The 20,215-nt window shown below is 46.4% G+C and overlaps 1 protein-coding gene across 5 annotated transcripts in view; it reads right to left on the bottom strand.

Moving 5' to 3' along the window:
* LOC119348661 (ribonuclease P protein subunit p29-like) overlaps positions 1-19,986 on the bottom strand; it is a 70,518-nt gene extending 50,532 nt beyond the window's left edge. For 2 of the 5 annotated variants that reach the window (XR_005169069.1, XM_037616629.1), the window contains exons 1-8: positions 19,473-19,986; positions 18,573-18,796; positions 18,422-18,466; positions 18,280-18,353; positions 17,926-18,188; positions 17,709-17,777; positions 13,763-13,821; positions 13,566-13,667 (exon numbers count right to left, since the gene is read on the bottom strand). Coding sequence is in view for 4 of the 5 variants with exons in the window: in XM_037616629.1 (XP_037472526.1) it covers positions 13,566-13,667; positions 13,763-13,821; positions 17,709-17,777; positions 17,926-18,188; positions 18,280-18,353; positions 18,422-18,466; positions 18,573-18,780 (820 nt within the window). In the remaining variant the exon portion in view is untranslated. Of the gene's footprint in view, positions 1-12,594; positions 13,075-13,565; positions 13,668-13,762; positions 13,822-17,708; positions 17,778-17,925; positions 18,189-18,279; positions 18,354-18,421; positions 18,467-18,572; positions 18,797-19,472 lie in introns of those variants that run through there. The other 3 variants (XM_037616628.1, XM_037616630.1, XM_037616627.1) reach the window with 3 other exon arrangements.
* Between the last annotated feature and the right edge of the window lie 229 nt (positions 19,987-20,215).

Consider the following 20,215-nt stretch of genomic DNA (forward strand, 5'->3'; position numbering starts at 1 on the left):
CGTCGTCACTCCCCCTCCCTGCCCCGAGTGGATCTGGATCGGGGCAACCGCGCCACCGACCTGCCGCGCCTTCGTCCTCCTCCGCAAAGCCATCTCGCTATCGTCGTTCACCAGAGGAGCCTCGCCGGAGCTCCTCCGCCTCGACTTCCCCGACTCCTCCTCGGCCCTGTTGTCGCCGACGCCGTCGACGCACGCCGCCGCGCCCCTGCACCTTGTCACCACGTCGCCGTCGTCTCCGACTTCCTGCTCGACCCCCACTGCCCCGTGCCCTGCAACCCCTCGTGAGCACCCCTCCTCCTCTGCCTCGCTCACGGCCACAGCCTCGTTCCACACACGCGCGTGCCCGCGCCGTCCTGCACGCCCACTGCCGCCCCGTGTCGCACATCGCGTGCCCCTATCGTGCTACTCCTCCTCCTGCCGCCCACACATCTGCACCCCTGGCCACGCCCTGCACGCGCTCTGCTCCTCTCACCCATGCCCCGCTCGTTTCCCCACCTTCGCCGCCTGCTGTTGTTGTCGTCCGGCTGCGGGCACCGCTCGACGCGCACATGCAGCCGCTCGCTCACCGGCCCGACCATGCTGCCGCTTCTCACTTTGCCTTCGGCTCCTGCCGCTGCAGCGCCTGGCCACCAGCCCGCGCCACTCCTCGCCCTGCCGCACCCGACGGCATGCAGCGCTGCGCTTGCGCGTCCCGTGGCCCCCCTGCTCGTTGATGCGCCCTCGCGCACTCAATCGGCGGCGCCCCTCTGCTGTCGCGCCGACCGTCCCCGACCGCGCCACCACGCCGCCTTGGCTGCTGGGGCTGCGACTGCCAACTGGTTGAGCCCGCCAGGACCGCCGCCGGCCGGGTTCTCCTGGCTTCGCCAGCGCCCGTAACCCACTGGCCGCTCCGCCCCGCTATGGCCCCTCTGGGCCACTACCTAACGGGGACCCACGCCCAGAACATAATTAAAATAAATAAATAAGTAAATAAATATTAAAGTTAATTAACTTAATTAACTCTGTTTAATTAACCTAATCAACATAATTGAATTAACCAATGTTGCTTAGTTAACCTAGTCAATGACAAACGGGACTCGCGCGTCAGTTAGTCTGGTCAACGATCATAGTTGACCGCTGACATCATGATGACGTCATTAATAGATTTTCGATTTAATTAATTCTGTTAATTCTAAAATTGAAGTAAAAGCTTAAAAAATTAATATAAAATAATCTGTAGCTCGAATGAAAATACTTTGTACATGAAAGTTGCTCAGAACAACGAGACTAATCAGAATACATAGCCCGTTCGTCAGCCACGCATCCCTAGCATAGTGAACGTGCAACAATCCCCCTCCGATCCGTCTGTCCGAAAACGTGAAGCACCGGGAATACTTTCCCGGATGTTACCTCCCTTCACCGGTATCACATTCTATCGCGTTAGGGCACACCTAGCACCGCTCATTGTCATGTCATGCATCGTCTTGCTTATGTTTGCATTGTATTTATTGTTTCTTCCCCCTCTTCTCTCGGTAGACTACAAGACCGATGCTGTTGCTGCCCCGTTCAACTACCAAGATGACAACCCCTCCTTGCCAAAGCAACCAGGCAAGCCCCCTCCCCCCCCCCCGTGATCACCAGATATCGCCTATTCTACCCTTTACTGCTTGCATTAGAGTAGTGTAGCGTGTTACTGTTTTGGTTAATCCTATTCTGTTGCATAGCCTGTCATTATTGCTACATCTGTTCACACCTTACCTGCAATCCTAAATGCTTAATATAGGATGCTAGTTTATCATTTGTGGCCCTACATTCTTGTCCGTCTGCCTTGCTATACTATTGGGCCGTGATCACTCGGGAGGTGATCACGGGTATATGCTATACATACATACATACTATACAGATGGTGACTAAAGACGGGTCGGCTTGTAGAGTACCCGCAAGTGATTCCGATGTGGAGGCTGGAAGGACAAGTGGCTCCATCATGGTAGAGGTGGGCCTGGGTTCCCGACGGCCCCCGACTGTTACTTTGTGGCGGAGTGATAGGGCAGGTTGAGACCACCTAGGCGAGAGGTGGGCCTGGCCCTGGTCGGCGTCCGCGGTTACTTCAAAATAACACGCTTAACGAGATCTTGGTATTTGATCTGAGTCTGGCCACTGGCCTATACGCACTAACCAACTACGCAGGAATAGTTATGGGCACTCGACGTCGTGGTATCAGCCGAAGCCTTCTAGACGTCAGCGACTGAGCGGCGCGAGCCGGATTGGACTGGAACACCTGCTCTTGTATTAGGGAGGCTAGGTTTGCTTCCGGCCGCCCACGCAATGTGCAGGTGTGCAATGGGCGATGGGCCCAGACCCCTGCGCGCTTAGGATTTAGACCGACGTGCTGACCTCTCTGTTAGGCCTAGGTGGGGTTGCGATGTGTTGATCATCCGAGGCCGGGCATGACCCAGGAAAGTGTGTCCGGCCAAAGGGATCGAGCGTGTTGGGTTATGTGGTGCACCCCTGCAGGGAAGTTTATCTATTCGAATAGCCGTGTCCCTCGGTAAAAGGACGACCCGGAGTTGTACCTTGACCTTATGACAACTAGAACCGGATACTTAATAAAATACACCCAGCCAAGTTCTAGAGACAACCCGGTGATCGCTTTTCCACAGGGCGACGAGGGGAGGATCGCCGGGTAGGATTATGCTATGCGATGCTACTTGGAGGACTTCAATCTACTCTCTTCTACATGCTGCAAGACGGAGGCTGCCAGAAGCGTAGTCTTCGATAGGACTAGCTATCCCCTCTTATTCTTGCACTCTGTAGTTCAGTCCATTGATATTGCCTCTTTACACATATACCCATGCATATGTAGTGTAGATCCTTGCTTGCGAGTACTTTGGATGAGTACTCATGGTTGCTTTGCTCCCACTTTTCCCCCTTTTCCTCTTCTTCCCGGATGTCCCAACTAGACGTTGGAGCCCAGGAGCCAGACGCCACCATCGACGATGACTCCTACTACAGTGGAGGTGCCTACTACTACGTGCAGGGCGCTGACGACGACCAGGAGTAGTTTAGGAGGATCCCAGGCAGGAGGCCTGCGCCTCTTTCGATCTGTATTCTAGTTTGTGCTAGCCATCTTATGGCAACTTGTCTAACTTATGTCTGTACTCAGATATTGTTGCTTCCGCTGACTCGTTTATGTTCGAGCACTTGTATTCGAGCCCTCGAGGCCCTGGCTTGTAATATGATGCTTGCATGACTTATTTTACTTTTAGAGTTGTGTTGTGATATCTTCCCGTGAGTCCCTGATCTTGATCATACACAATCATCTGTATGATTAGTGTATGATTGAATCGGGGGCGTCACAATATCCCGACCCTGTCGGTGTGACCGAGTGGAACAACTCGGTGGCACTGAGATTGCAGAATCGCAAGCGGTTACTGCAACTCGGTGTGACCGAAGTGTTCAAATCGGTTGCACCGAGATCAAAACCTAGATCAACTTAGTGAACTCGGTTTGACCAAAATGGATGACTCGGTCAGACCAAAATGCACAAAGAGGTTTTGGAAGTTGAAGTCTATGACGAATCGGGGACTCCGAGTGCTCCTCACACAGAGTGGTTCGAATCTGACTTGATCAAACTTTTTGATGTAGCATGAATAGAGTTTGAGACGAGAAAAGCATAGATAGCTAGAGAAGGTTCTTAGGCATTCTTGTCCATCCACTTGGCAAAAGAGAAAGAGCCAAACAATCAAAATAACAAGTGGGTGTCCTCGAATGAGTAAAATATGCAACCAACATGCTCACACAATAAAATGGCAAATGAAATATGTGGCAAAGCATGCACAAACACACTAGCATCTATCAAGCAATTTGCGATGACTAGGTCATCTATATATGAGTATATTGACTTAGGAGTCAAATGAGAACATTTAATCGTAGGTCATACTCATCGTTTAAGAATAAGTGGGGTTACCACTTTTACATAAAGCATTGTTGTGTTCACACCATTAGAGTTGCTTTAGCTCAAGTCTTAGAGTAAAGCTCCCCCTAGATGTGATATCCCCCCTAAGAGGGATGAACTAACCTTGGGTTTTGTCGATGATGACTTCATGTAGGTGTTGAAGATGTGGATGCTCAATATTGATGTAGATCATTCAGAGCTATCCATTGGAGTGAGTTGCACTTTCAATACCTACACGGGTTAGTCCCACAAGGAACAAACAAGGATATCCATAGACATAGAATGATGTACACACAAGATGATGTCCACAAAGGCATTAGGTTACCTTATCTCTTGTCTTACCAACAAGAAGATTTGTGACTCCTTGAACTAGTGCAAGTTGTTTGCACTTGTTCTTGCCAAAATGATATGAGTGAAGTGTGTTGGCGGAGTCACCCTCAAGAACTCTCTAGTTCTTCTTCTTCGGGATCCACATCATCTTGATCGAAATCCTTGGGGTTGTAGTCGTACTTGATGAAGTAGAACTTGATGAAGTCTTGGGAACCCACTTGACCAAGGCCTTGGGAGCTTCTTCAAATGCATCAATCTCCTCTTGAAACTTATCCTTGCCTTTTTATTGTGGTCTTGTGGTGGAAGATCATCTTGAGCTTGTGTCCCTTGGAAAGAAGTAGGATCATACTTCTCTTGTCGAGGAACAAACTTCGTCTTGGGGTATTGATCTTCTTCCCACTCAACTCCATTGGCATTGAACTTCCATTCAATACCAACACCTTGATTCTTCCAGTGCCTTCCTTGCTTGCGTACAATTTCCTCAATTTTCTTACTTTAGGCAAGGCTCTTGTAAACACATTTCTCTATAATTCCCTTCAATAAGCTATTTTCTTGCTCAAGTGTAACTTGGCTAAGAGAATCATTAGTGGAATCAAGAGAACTACTAGAAGCAACAACATTGGATTTAGCATGATTATTGTTACTACTAGAAGAAGAATCTTTCTCATTTTTGTTGCTAGATTTAACTTGTGGCATGTAATTAGACAAGAGTAAACGCTTGGCAATGTAAGAACTTTTCTTGCGAAGATCATCATTGATTGCCTTTAAAAACTCATGCTCTTGCTCTAGGTTGAGCTTTTCAAAGCGTAACTTCTCATTTAGATACATTATAACCGAGCACTTTCCCTGCCCTCACAGGCCATCAGTGTTTTGAGCCGTCGGATCATCAGTTTAAGGCATTTCTGGCCGTCAGATTGGCTCTCAATCGTGCCTGACCAGGTTTAGTTCGCTGTTAATGAGCGCGAACCTTTACGGGCCGCTACTCTGGTCGCATTTTGTCGCGTATGTGGTAAACTTCGGCTTAATGGGCCTTTGCACCCTACCTTACAGGCCTGTATTGTCTCCATCAGCAAATTCGCACACCTCCAACCCCTTCGCATGGCGGCTCTGTCCAGAGGCGACTTGGCCTGGGTCAACGACCGATGCTGCAGGGCCGGAGCAACGGAGCCACGCCGACCGCGCTGGTTCGGGCCTCGCTGGGCGACGGGGGTACACCTCGATTTCCTCAATCCGTTAGGGTTGCAAGGCGTGCCAGGATGGTCTGTAGCGGCAAACAGGCACATGTAAGTTCTATCGCCAATCCAACGCTGGTTGATTGAGCCATTACTAACAGTCGATGCACCGGATGCTGATTATTGCACGTTAGTTACAATTGGTGATTTATAATTTTCATTCAATTCAAGCACGCCCATATAGTCCCAACCTTGCCGCTGCTCCTTACCCACTCTCCTCACTTCGCCAAATCACTCTACAGCAACGATGGGTGATTCTTAGGTTTCGAATTGTCCCTCCCTCCTGCATCTCCTCTTCTTGCAATTCTTCCTCCATCTTTGTTATTTGTTTTCTTTATTGATGTTGTTCTTCGTGTCTACAAAAAGTGTAGGTTCTGTACAAGGACGAACTGTTGGGTTTCTTACTCTTTTTCACTTGAATCTGACAGTATCCAATGGCTAACGGACAGGTTAGTATCAGTGTGCTCTTATGCCTCAGTTACCTAAATTTATGCCCCATCTCACATGCGGCAGTACTCACAAATGATTGCAGCTTCTCTAGGTTGATGATTTTTTTTCTTTTTCATATTGCTCTATATACTCACAAATTGTCCGAGTTTATGATCAGTGTGCTGCCATGTTAGTTTCATATGAAAGGAAGACCAAGTGTGTGTGTGTTGGTTATATTTGTGGTGAACTCTCGGTGTGCTGACTGAAGAAAGAGTAGCTGAATAAACCTGTACTATAGAGTTTATTTTTTCTTTTGAGAACATATTGTTTTATAGAGCTGAAAATCATGAGAGAAGAAATAGACTCAAACATTAAGTGTTCGAAGGGCATGGCGCTGTGTGACCCAGTCATAAAAGTATTGCATAGTTGAGATGGTGGAGTAAATGTTCCATCATTTGAAGAGTTAAATTGTATGCAAGAGCAGAAGGTGCTATCCTTTTGAGTTTTGACTTTTGACAGGGAAAATGTGAAAAATAGACAAACCTCACAATGTGTATCAGGAGATGGCAATTCAGAGTTTTGTTTAGTATTCTGGGTAACCAAAGGTTCCAAAGTGGCAGCCATTGCACCATCAGAGAGCATACTATTCAGAAAAGAGCACATTCATCACTTTGTTTGATAGATTCAGTCAAGTAAACAAAATTATGAATCCAAGAAAGACAACATACCTGCTACCGTCCTTCTCAAGACTTATTTATCTTCCAAGAAGAAACTATCTATAACATAGGGGTGTGTTTGCTCTCAGCAGCGTATATGGCCTTACATAAACTTCAATTACCACAAAACAGAAAACAAAACAACAGTTTCGATACACACGCATGGCCTTAATAAATGCTTTAGGATTAAAGCTCCCATTTATTATGTTCTATACGTCGATTCTCAATTTCAGATTCGTGTGGCAGAATCTGATTTTGGAAGTCGTTGGCACCCGTCAGGTTCTAAATATAATTGGCTATGTGGTAATAAGTTATTAGGAGCAAAAAAAATTAATGTTTTTTAGCAAGCGTGCATTTGATCAAGCCGAGGACGCATGATTACTTTGATCAACCAAGCATATGCATTACAAGCCTTTTAATAAATTGAGAAACGGAACATTTAAAATTGGACAAAGTTAGATAGAAATAAGCCAACAAATTGGAAGGTTAGGTGATCAAAATTAAGGCCTAGCTGATGAAGCATGTGACCTCCTATACGTAAGGAAGGCAAACAACCTGCATTGCAATAGAAGATTAGGGTGTCTTCCTTTTATTTATGACGATGTATGTGATATCACTTATATTCTGAAGTTGTATACAGAAGAACAAATATTGTCTATACCAGTCCCACAATCCATAAAGATGCCTAACCCCATGAAATAGATTGAACTTTGAAAAAAAGTATCCTTAGCCTTTCCGGACAGTACCAACCTGACAACTAATAGAATAGCCTTATAGCAGAGTGATTCGTTTACATCATTCATTTTCGAACTAAGATTTGAAAAAAATAATCAGGGAGAATGACATAAAAGATGGGGAAGAAATTTGAGTTAGTGAAACTTGGACAACGGAGACCTTCTAGACTATAGTATTGTAAAAATAACTTGCTAATGTTAGTTATAAGTTCTATCATGTTAGTTGTAATGCATATTGTGATATGTGGGTGTTCTTTTTATGTTAGGGCTCAAGGAAAGTTACTCGATGCTTTATTCCCTTTTTATTTTGTGTATGCATAATTAGGAACAGACCGATGGACTAATGGTGATAGTGAAAAAATGTCATTTAATTCTGAAGTCACAGTGCTAATTTTTACTGTGAGAAGAGATGTTAATTTAGTACGGTTATGTTCTGCTCTTTGGCAGGCTATGATCCAGTGGTCGTGCTTGAAAATTTCTTCTGAACAACCTTTTACACTTGAAGGGGCTAACTTTCATTTGTTTTTTATTTGACTTGCAAACAAGAACCTTAGGTTTCATTTTTGTGCTAAAGATAGTGCATAAGCAGTTAGCTTTCATGGCATGAACGTGTGTTATCTTTGTGGAAGGAAACTCTAGCATATCACTTAGAGATATGAATGTGCTTGTTAGCAACTCCTTGTGCTTCTCCCCAAATATATTTCTCATGATTCTCGAAGTCTGTGTAGCAGGCAAATCCTTCTCGCATTTCCAAACCTTCATGTACTATCACAAGACCTGTTGTGTGTGTTGCTTCGGCAACACTCAGTTTGAATACAAGATGTTATCCTTTCTTTTTATGAATTATGTGTGTTGATTTTTGCAATCTCATGGGATTTTCATGAACTGTAGCCCATTCAAGCATTCGCACATATATATTCCTAACATACTTGCGGTTCATCAGGATGAATGTGCACATTCCAATAAACACCCACTCATCCTTACTGCCACACCATTTTGTGGAAACCATATTAAAGTTTTAGTATAACTTATCAATGTGTGCACAACTTATTGAAATTTCTTTTTTTTTCATGTGCCAAACTCTCAATATATTTACAAGAGTTCCTACCATTCTATTGTAAAAATAGATGGGCGCGGCAACACGCGCCGTCATGATCTTATTAATGTATGCACAACTTAAGGAAATTTCAGTTTTTTTCATGTGCCAAACTCTCAATATATTTACAAGAGTTCCTACCATTCTATTGTAAAAATGGGCGCGGCAACGCGCGCCGGCATGATCTAGTGAGTCTTTAAAAGTTCTCGATGATCTTCCAAGGTAGTTTCATGAGCTAACTTGAGAGTATTTAGCTCTTTAGTTAGACGCTTAATCTTCTCCTTATCATTGTCATTCGTTTTATCTTCATTAGCATGATTAATTGACGTATCATCATAGTATTCATCACTAGTGTTGTCAACAAGTAAATCATCATCACCTAACAAACCATCTTCATCATTATTGAAGTCAACATACTTGGGGTGTGTTACCTTTGGGCCTTTAGACATGAAGCATCTTCCAATTCCTTCATTTGGTGAGTCAAATATGTCATAGGAGTTGGTTGACACAAGTGCTAGACCGGAAACACCTTCATCTTGAGTATATTCGGAGTCGGAGTGATAACTTCTTCGGAGTGATGGTCGGAGTCGGAGCCGGATACCCATTCACCAACGTTAGCTTGATGTCTTCGCTTTGTGTAGATCTTTGATGATTTGTCCTTCCTTTCTGAATCCTTGCTTCTCCGGGAGGTTCTTCGTTCATAACGATCATCTCTACTCCTTCTCTCTCTTGGTGGTGATTCCTCTCTTCTACTTCTTCTTTTAGGTGAATCTTCTCTCCTTTTGTAGGGAGCCGTACACTCATTGGAGTAGTGTCCGGGTCTTCCACAATTGTAGCAATTACGTTCACGACTCGAAGATCTTTTGTCATTGTAGGACCTTGACTTGGAACTTCTTTCCTTGCTTCTACTCTTGTAGAACTTGTTGAAGTTCTTCACCGTTAGGCTCAATTCTTCATTAGGTTTGTTTCTCACTTGATGATGTGGGAGCATCACATGAGGCTTTGTAAGCACCACTTGACTTGTTGTGAAGTTCCTCTTTATCTTTGAGTGACATCTCATGAGCAACAATTCTTCCAATGACTTCCGTTGGCTTGAGATCTTTGTAATTGGGCATCATTTGGATCAATGTGCACACGGTATCATATTTTCCATCCAAGGCTCTTAGGATCTTCTTGATGATGAATCTATTGGTCATCTCTTCACTTCCTAAGCCGGTAATCTCATTTGTGATGAGAGCAAGCCTAGAGTACATTTCAGCGACATCTTCACCATCCTTCATTTTGAACTTGTCAAGTTGACTTTGAAGCACATCCAATTTGGATTCCTTGACGGAGTCGGTACCTTCATGCATATCAATCAAAGTATCCCAAATTTCCTTTGCATTCTCAAGGCGGATGATTTTGTTGAATTCTTTGGGGCACAATCCGTTGAAGAGGATATCACAAGCTTGAGCGTTGTATTGCAGCATCTTCAACTCTTCTGCGGTAGCTTCACGGTTCGGTTCTTTCCAATCGAAGAATTCACCTTGCAACCAATACACACAATAGCCCAAACGGCGGGGTTATGTCTAAGAATATGCATTTTCATCTTATGCTTCCAACTAGCAAAATTAGTACCATCAAAGTAAGGACCTCTATAGTGGTAATTTCTCTCGCTAGACGCCATACTCTCATAGGTTGTTAAACCAAGGCTATGATCACCAAAAGCTATGGAAATCAAGGTGATTGGAGACCGTAGCTCTGATACTACTTGTAGGATCGAAAGTATGTCTAGAGGGGGGTGATTAGACTACTTGACCAAATAAAAATCTAGCCTTTTCCCAATCTTAGTTCTTGACAGATTTTGGCAACTTAGCCCAAGTCAAGCAATCAACCTACACATGCAATTCTAAGAGTATATCAACGGAATGTAAATCAATGCATATAAAGGTAAAGTGGAGGAGTTTGGAGGGAGCAAACGCAATGTTGACACGGAGATTTTTGGCGTGGTTCTGATAGGTGGTGCTATCATACATCCACGTTGATGGAGACTTCAACCCACGAAGGGTAATGGCTACGTGAGTCCACGAAGGGCTCCACCCACGAAGGGTCCACGAAGAAGCAACCTTGTCTGTCCCACCATAGCCATCACCCACGAAGGACTTGTTTCACTAGGGTAGATCTTCACGAAGTAGGCGATCTCCTTGCCCTTACAAACTCCTTGGTTCAACTCCACAATCTTGACAGAGGCTCCCAAGTGACACCTAACCAATTTAGGAGACACCACTCTCCAAAAGGTAATAGATGGTGTGTTGATGATGAACTCCTTGCTCTTGTGCTTCAAATGATAGTCTCCCCAACACTCAACTCTCTCTCATAGGATTGGATTTGGTGGAAAAATGATTTGAGTGGAAAACAACTTGGTGAAGGCTAGATATCAAGATTCATATGGTTGGATTGGAATATCTTGGCCTCAACACATGAGTAGGTGGTTCTCTCTTAGAAAATGGATGCTGGAAGTGTAGGCATGTTCTGATGGCTTTCCTTACGAATGAGGAGAGGATGGAGGGGTATATATAGCCTCCACACAAAATCTAACCGTTACACACAATTTACCAAACTCGGTGGGACCGAATCATAAAACATGGTTAGACTGATTTAGTTCATAATGTGACCGTTAGGCATTTCGGTGGGACCAATACGTCAACTCGGTGGGACCAATTTTGTTAGGGTTAGGGCATAACGTAATCTCGGTTGGACCAATTACACAAACTCGGTGGGACCGACTTTGGTAATAAGCTAACCAGAGAGCTGGTCAGGCAAACTCGGTGGGACCGATTCGCTCATCTCGGTGGGACCGAAACGTTACGAAAGGGAAACAGGGAGTTTGCATTGCGAATTCGGTGGGACCGATCGCCCATCTCGGTTAGACCGAAACGTTACGAAGGGAAACAGAAAGTTTGCAATCCCATCTCGGTGAAACCGAGATCCCTATCGGTGAGACTGAAGTGACTAGGGTTTCTGGCAGTGGCTATGTCAAATGAACTCGGTGGCGCCGGATAGATCAAATCGGTGGAGCCGAGTTTAATTTTTGGTTTGGACATATGTGGATATGAGAAAGTGGTTGAGGGTTGTTGGAGCATATCACTAAGCATTTTGAGCAAGTAAGCCATTAAGCAACACCTCATCCCCTTTTAATAGTATTGGCTTTCCTATGGACTCAATGTGATCTTGGATCACTAAAAGTAAAATGTAGAGTCTTGAGCTTTAGAGCTTGAGCCAATCCTTTGTCCTTAGCATTTTGAGGGGTCCACAATCCTAATCCATGCCATGCCAATCACTGAACTTTCCTGAAATATTCATATTGAAATATCATTAGTTCAATGAGCTATATATTGTTAATCATTACCAAAACCACTCGGGGATAATTGCACTTTCACTCCCGCGCCAGATCCGTGCCCCGCGCCTTCGTGCGCTGCCTCCGTGCGCTGCCTCGCCGACCAGCTATGCCGTCCCGAGCGCGCGCAAATGCTCGAGCTCACGCCGAATTTCTCCAGCCTGCGCCAGCACCTCCCAACGACATCGTAAATTTCAAGATGATATGCCGACTCAGTCTTTCGGAAGTGCTCATAGGGATAGGGTGTGCATGTGTGCGTTCATAGGGTTAGTGTATGCGCGTGCATACGAGCGCTTGTGTATGTATGGTATAAAAAAAGAAAAAAGAAAACAGGACAACGCACCCAAACTTTCACTCAACTGGTCACCTGTGATTGATCTTCTTTTTTCCCGATAAAGACATGTGATTGATCATGGTATGGTAGTTGCTATCCTACAAGGATGCAGCTTGCACAAGAAGCGTGTTCGAATTTACTAAGGAATTTTTCATCGTCGCCTCTTTGCCGGGAGTGACAGGCGATTGATCTTCTTTTTTCCCGATAAAGACATGTGATTGATCATGGTATGGTAGTTGCTATCCTACAAGGATGCAGCTTGCACAAGAAGCGTGTTCGAATTTACTAAGGAATTTTTCATCGTCGCCTCTTTGCCGGGAGTGACAGGCTTACAATGTGGAGCAACAAGAACTGCCAAGTGCTAAGTGCATATACAATGGTTCTATTTTAGGCATGCCATGTAGGATAAATGATGAAATGAATGAGAGAGAAATCATAAAAAAAGGTTTATCTTCTCTTATTTAAGAGAAGACAAGAGATGATCTCTTAGTACAATATGTCTCACCACGTTTTTAGGAATAGCTAGTTATTGAAGATAAGGCTAAGAGATGACGCATTGTAGACATATTTTTTTGTCATCTCTAAATCACATGCAAGACTTAAGATAAGACTATCTTATCAACCATTGTACATGCCCTAAGCAATGAAGGGATAGACTGATGTTAATCAACAGAAAGAACGACTAAACAAGAAAAACTGTAGGGGTTCCTCTGGGCCAAAATTTGTCAGAAAACAAGGTCTAACAGGGTCAAAACTCTATCTGATCAGTGATTGCGCACGCTGCAGACGCTGGCTTTCATTCAACTTCTCCTTTGGTGACAGTTTGTCGCCGATCAGTGTCACCTTCCAGCAATCAGCTTGGAGGACGAAAACTGATCCAGCTTTCGGTACAACTGCAGGTTTGAAAGTGAGTTTCTTAGAAAGCAATCCATCAGGTCTGCAGTAATTAATAGTTTAATACTAAAATTCATGACTACAAACAACATAGTATAACGGCAAGAACGAGCCTATGGGGAGAGCAGTTCCGTTGAGCGAGTAAAATACAACGTTTTGAGCAAGAAGCTGAACAACCCTGTTCGCTTGTACTTCTGCCATGAAAAATTCAAGTGTGGACCTCACCAGAAAAACAAGCATGCGTTTCATCGCAGTCTCTTAGAGCACGAACCATATGGATGGAGAGTTACACTAAAATTATTTAGCACAATCAATGGGAAAAGGAAGTATCATATTAGCAGTAGAAAGGAAAATCCAACACAAGATTGCAACAGCCCTATATTCCCAAACAAAAAAAAAAGATTGTAGAAGACATGCTCTCAAGCAAACTATACATCACTTCATCCAAGCCTATTCAAAGTATTGCATTACGAAGTGGGATAGTAGGTACCTCGGAAGCGGTTGTCCTCTGATATAATTCCAAAAGTCTCTGCAGTGTCACGAATCATGATGCCACTTACACCTTCATATGAGGCTGCTTTGCATTGCGCCACTGCGAATGACCAAAAGAAAACACAAAAACAATGACAGGATCAATACAGGCAGTCTAATAACCCAGTATGCAACTATGTCAAGTATATGAATCACCTATTATAAGCGCCCCATGAAGATCTGCTGAAAGGAGGTTTTCCGACAATTGCTTTTTCCTATAAAGAAAACAGGGAACATCAATACCTCATACATTGTACTGAAAAGGCATAATAGAGGGTTAGCCCAAATCTGGGAAAGGTTAAACTGATTACATTTCTTGAATTTGATTGTCCAAATTTTCAAATTTATTAATCTTCTCAGAACTCTATTTAGTATAATTTTATACAATTACAGCTTAATTAAGCTATTTTTGAGGCAATCAGATGAATACCAACAATCTAGTCCCTACAGTCAATAAGTTTCCATACAATTATCATTTTTGGGTGGGCTCGGTCTTACTAACAGCATAAAGCCTGTGAGTTACTGTACTGTGAATATTAGTCAAAACAAACTGATAATTAAAGAGTAGCACAGCTGTACAAATATACCAATTCAATATATCAGTAGTTGGATCCTTCAAAAGTAGACACCAACTACAAAAGATCTAAAAACAATTAAGTCGTATATTTAAAAATAAGAGACAAATAACAGCAAAAGATCCAAAGACCAAATGCCTTTTCTTTTACAAATTGCAGTCTGTTATGACCGGCATGTTAGGGGCTTAGCCCAGTTAGTTGTGGCCCAGTCTATCTTATCGTTATTAAGGGCTTAGCCCGATTATCATTGTTAGGGGCTTGGGAATCAAGTAAACCTCTCTATATAAGGAGAGGAGATGTATCAATCTAATCAAGCAAAGAAGCAATCATATTTGCTCGGCTTCCTTAGGGAGTCGGGAGACCTAACCCTAGCCGCCTCCTCCCCTGTGCCATCTCCCTCTCAGCCGCCGCCTCCTCGCGCACGACGGTGCCCAGCCGCCGCCGGCCGCGAGTTCGTCCACGACCAGCTCCCTCCTTCCCCTACAACCTCCGGCCTAGACCCAGTAGAACCCTAGTTTCTACCAGTTTGGTATCAGATAGCTCAGTTCCGATCATGTCTTCGCCGTCGCCCACCCTGTCGCTTCCGTTGCCGACCGGCACCACCACGCCGCTGCCCTCCCCGTCCGCGCTGCTGGTCGCATCCTCCGGCGCCGCCACCGCCCAGATGCCGGCGCCCTCCACCTCACCACCGGCCGCCGGCCCTACCGTGGTACTCGCCGCATCCAGGGGCCTCCGCGGCGTCCGCTGGGACACAGCTGCAGCTGCCGCCGCCGCCGCCCGCCGCTGCCCTCCCCGTACGCGGACGCGCCTCCAGCGCCCATGGCCGCCCCGCGCTGCCGTGGTAGCCGCCGGCACCAGGCGGCCTTGGCCGCACTCGCGGGGCCACTGCAGCAGCCGCTGCAGCTGCCATCCATCGCCACCACCGCCCAGCCCTGGCTGCAGTGGCAGCCGCTCCTGGCGGCCTCCGCCGCGCCCGGCGCAACACCGCAGCAACTGCAGCAGCCACCGCCGGTCAGCTCCGGCCCCGCATCGACCGCGCCGATGGGGGTTCCGCTCCACCAAGTCCGGTTCCCGTCCTCGTCGTCCCCGCTACCGGCTTGGTTGACCGAGTCGTCGTCTCAAGCGGTCTACACGATGGCCTCGGGACCACCGCACGTGACGTCACAGCAGGCGCAGTACGGCGGATCCTCCAGTTCCGCGGGTCCCTACGTTGGCCTCGACGCGATGCAGTTCCATGGGGGGGCCCTATGATCACCGACCCAGCACCGCTGCTCCAGCACCGCTGAGCCGTACCCCCACGGCGGTCATACCAGACGGCGCCGCGCTTCGCCAAGCTCGCCTTCACCACCTACGACGGCGCCGAGGACCCCCTCAACTGGCTTAATCAGTGTGACCAGTTCTTCCGGGGGCAATGTACGCTCGCGTCGGACTGCACCTGTCTCGGTTCATATCACCTCCGAGGCGCCGCACAGACTTGGTATTACGCTCTCGAGCAGGACGAGGGCGGCATGCCTCCATGGGAGCGTTTTCGCGAGCTCTGCCTCCTTCGCTTCGGGCCGCCGATACGCGGGAGCCGGCTGGCGGAGTTGGGCCGTCTTCCCTTCACCTCTACGGTGCAGGACTTCACCGACCGCTTTCAGGCCCTGGCATGCCACGCACCCGGCGTGACGGCTCGCCAGCGGGCTGAGCTCTTCATCGGCGGTCTGCCGGATCATATCCGCGTGGACGTGGAGCTGCAGGGACCCCAGGACCTCCAGACGGCCATGTACTACGCCCGCGCGTTCGAGCGCCGCGCGGTGGCTATCCAGCAGGCGTCACCGTCCCGGGCCGCTGGGCCACCACCCTGGACGGACGTCCCCACGCAGGGTCGGCCTGCTCAGGCTTCCACGGCACCCCTCGCCGCGACCGCGGCGCGCCCGTTCCGCCGGCTCACCCCGGCCGAGCAACTCGAGCGTCGCCGCCAAGGGTTGTGCTTCAACTGCGACGAGCCCTACGTGCCCGGCCACATCTGCCCGCGACTCTTCTACCTGGAGGCTACGGACTACATTGAGGAGGAGGAGGACGCCGCCGGGCTCGGCGACCTGCCCGCCCCAGCTGCCGCGGAGGTGTTTGGCGACGGTTGATCACCTCGAGGAGTTCCGCAAGCGCTTCCCCGCCTTCCAGCTCGAGGACGAGCTGTTTGTGCGGGCGGGGAGAAATGTTATGACCAGCATGTTAGGGGCTTAGCCCAGTTAGTTGTGGCCCAGTCTATCTTGTCGTTATTAAGGGCTTAGCCAATTATCGTTATTAGGGGCTTGGGAGTCAAGTAAACCTCTCTATATAAGGAGAGGAGATGTATCAATCTAATCAAGCAAAGAAGCAATCATATTTGCTCGGCTTCCTTAGGGAGTTGGGTGACCTAACCCTAGCCGCCTCCTCCCCTGCGCCATCTCCCTCTCAGCCGCCGCCTCCTCGCGCACGACGGTGCGCAGCCGCTGCCGGCCGCGAGTTCGTCCACGACCGGCTCCCTCCTTCCCCTACAACCTCCGGCCTAGACCCAGTAGAACCCTAGTTTCTACCACGGTCTTTACCTCATAATTCAACAGTTGTTGTGCACATTACCAGAGTTTACAAATGTTTGCACGTTATACTAGATTACCAAAAAGCTGGGTTTTTACCAGGGCCTTAATTCTTATACTGACCCAATCTGTGAATTGACATCTCGGACCCAATCATGAGTGCCAGCATGCCACGTAAGTATGAGGTGACTTTACAAATATGGGTCCACCTATAGGAGTGACCCAGTTTACTTGTTTTCTGATGAGACATAGAAACTAGCACACTGATCTAAAGACATGTAACTAACATTTTTTTTTCAAAAAGGAGGCAAAAGATTTGCCTCATATATTAATTAAGGAGAGAAGAGTTTTTACAAATACCCCACAAACACCACATGACAAGTACTCTCACGATACAATTTTCCCTAGGTGTTTAGCCCCCGCGGTGGACCACAAATTGGCCTTGTTCAAGATGCTGGCGAGCAAGATTGGCGGTGGAGCACTCTTGTGATGGAAAACACACGCGTTTCTCTCATTCCATATAGTCCAGAAGACAAGCATGGTGAAGGAGGCCAAGGCCTTTCTATCAGGGTTGCTCGTGTCGGATCTCTTCGCCCAAGACAAACATGTAACTAACATTCACGGGGTTAATAACATCTCAAGCATGTTATTTATGACTAGTCCAGCCTACTTTGCCATCCTGTACGTATTTATGAGTCAAACAGTTCACATGTGTAGACAAAGGGACATGATCCTGAGTCCACATATTTGGCCACGTAGGTAAGGAGCATTATTTTTTAAACATAATAATCCGGTACTATGCACAAACATTTGCAAATCCTCCTAATTTGCACTACATGCGTTGAATTAAATGGTAAAAACAATGTATAAATTGCAAGCCTTTTTATCTTTCCTAGTAAAAGCAAATAGTGTGGAGATGTAAATGAGGCCTGAAAGTAACAGAAAGAAAAGACAGTGAGGGATCCATACGGAGTACTTTTTGTAAGCTCTCGCATATACTCTTTCCACATTTCATGCATTGGCTTATAGAGGTCAAACCTGCAAGAATAATAATCACATGTAAAAACTGCATAACTCCAAAGATACCCCATGTGGGGATCTTAGCAAGGATATAAATATTTCAGTCATATCATGAAAATGTGATGATAGGAGAAGAAAACTTATACTAAACCTGAACAAGGATTACCTGCGGAATGTATCATGTAAATCAAATGACCCACATTTCTTATGTTGCTTCAGTGACATGTGCCTTTTTGATCGCTTCGAGTGGATCAACAAAGATCGTGATTGTGCATCCACTAATATAGGACCCCTTTGAACATAGTTATCCAAAAGAATCCCTCTATCCAACTTTAACTTTTTCGATCCCTTGGAAATTTTCCCGGCTTCTCCACCTTTCTGAATTATATCATATATGACATTTTGAACTACGTCTGTGCTGTCGGGATCCTACACCAAAGTTCACCCAAAAAATATTAAAGGATATTTCAAACCATATAAAGTTAAATTTGAGACCATAACACATACCATGGGTACTTACCGCATAGTCATCTTGGGACAAATTTTCATGAAGAGCAAATGAAATCTCAGAGTATATAGGGTTGATTTCTCCACCTAAAAGGTCAAAAAGCTATCAGTTAATTTCAGGACAAAGTCACACGCACACACAGATATAGGTTTACCTGAGGAGGCAGAAGGCTTTTGTTGATGACTGGAGTTTCCTTGAGCTGAGAAGCAGCAGCAGCAGCAGTATAAGACAAATTGGGGACGTATATAAAATGTGCACTAATGAAATGGAGAATGATGAACAAAAATAAAAATAAAAATAAAAACCTCTAAATGTAGGCAGCTGGCCAGAAGTTCGAGGAGTGGATTCAGGAGTTTTTCCTTTCCTCTGTGCATCAAACTTGGGCTTGGGGGTACTCTCTTTGTTCTTCGGGCACTTGGGCTGTTCATCTTGCAGCTTCTTAGCTTTAGCTGCTGCATACCGTTGTTGAATAGCTTCTAAGGTCCGTTTCTTCTGATCAGAAATAGTTGACATTGATCCTACGCCAGATCTGAGATTAAAGCAAGCTAAGAGCAGTGGTGGGGACAGGAACAAATCATAGGGTGTGCCACCTTAAAAAAATCGACATCACACGAGTAATACGAAATTGACCAAATGAGCAATATAAATAGTTTAATCATGTCTCACAGCAATAGAGTTCACTATATATGTTTGAAATTTGCAACTACCAACTAGCTCTGAAGACTGAACATTGAAGTAGTATTGAAAGTCTGAAAGAGTAGTTTCTAATCACACTAACGGACTAACCAGTGAGCCAGGATTAAAGCAAACACCGGGCGAATTTTTTCCCGTCAACATGGAAAACTTTGGCACTTATAACACCCCCAAAATATCCCATAACATTCCAGAAAAATACGTAGTGTGAAAAACATACAAAATAAAGCTCGATTTCTCAATAAATCTAGAATTTAACCCCCGGTGCTTATAACAATCTAACAAAAAAAGATAAAACATGACAAAACTACAGGTCATCTAGACATGCGACAATCAGACAATGCATACACCAATTTCTATTTCCGCAAAATGAATCAATTCGAGTTCCATCAACAGATTACACATACTCACATAACACTGTATTCCATTTTAATTTCAGTTCAAAATTTAAATCATCTATGCACTGTGACAATCAGACAATCCATACATCAATTCGCCAAAGACAAAATTACCAGCGAGAGGAGGGGCGCCGCGGCAGCAGTAGGCACCAGCAGGCCACACAGTCAAGCAACACACAGCTGGCGGCGAAAGAATCACGGGGCGGGGGCGCAGCGGAGGAGGCCGTCGTCGCCTCGTCGGCTGCTCAGCTCGTTCAGCCGTTCAGGTCTTCAGGGTGTCACTGCTCTCCAGATGTAATGGACAAGACGGCAAGACTGCTCGGAGTTCTCACCGGAGGTTGCCAAGTTCGAAGTCAGGCACCGGCGCTCCGCGCTCCGCGGGCCGCCGCCGAGCCGAGGGTGAGGACGGGGGATGGGGACAGGCGAGCAAGAGCAAGGGGAGGGGTATCGAGCCGCCGGGACCCGGGGCAGTAGTGGAGGCGAGGCAGCCGGTAGTGAGGACGGGGGGCGAGGCTGGGGAGCAAGGGGAGGTGCGAGGTGGGGCGCCAGTCGTAGAGACGGCGGCGGAGGGAGCGGCGTTCGGCGACTTCGTTCGACAGGGCACGGCCGCACGGTGACGATCTGACGGGCCTCCAGGGCTAATAGGAATCGCCTACAGACGACGACAAACGGGCCGCCCATTAGTGCCGTTTTTTCGTTGCGCGCTGTACGTTCACTCTGCTCAGTTTTCTTCGGGTTCTTTGATTTTTCATCATCTGTTTTCTTCCGTTTTACTTTTTTATTTTACTTTTGGTTTTCTTTGTTTTCTCGTTGTTTTTATTTTGAAAAACGTTTATTCTAAGCTGACTGAACTTTGC

Source organism: Triticum dicoccoides, chromosome 1B (assembly GCF_002162155.2).
Source record: "Triticum dicoccoides isolate Atlit2015 ecotype Zavitan chromosome 1B, WEW_v2.0, whole genome shotgun sequence".
NCBI lineage: Eukaryota > Viridiplantae > Streptophyta > Magnoliopsida > Poales > Poaceae > Triticum > Triticum dicoccoides.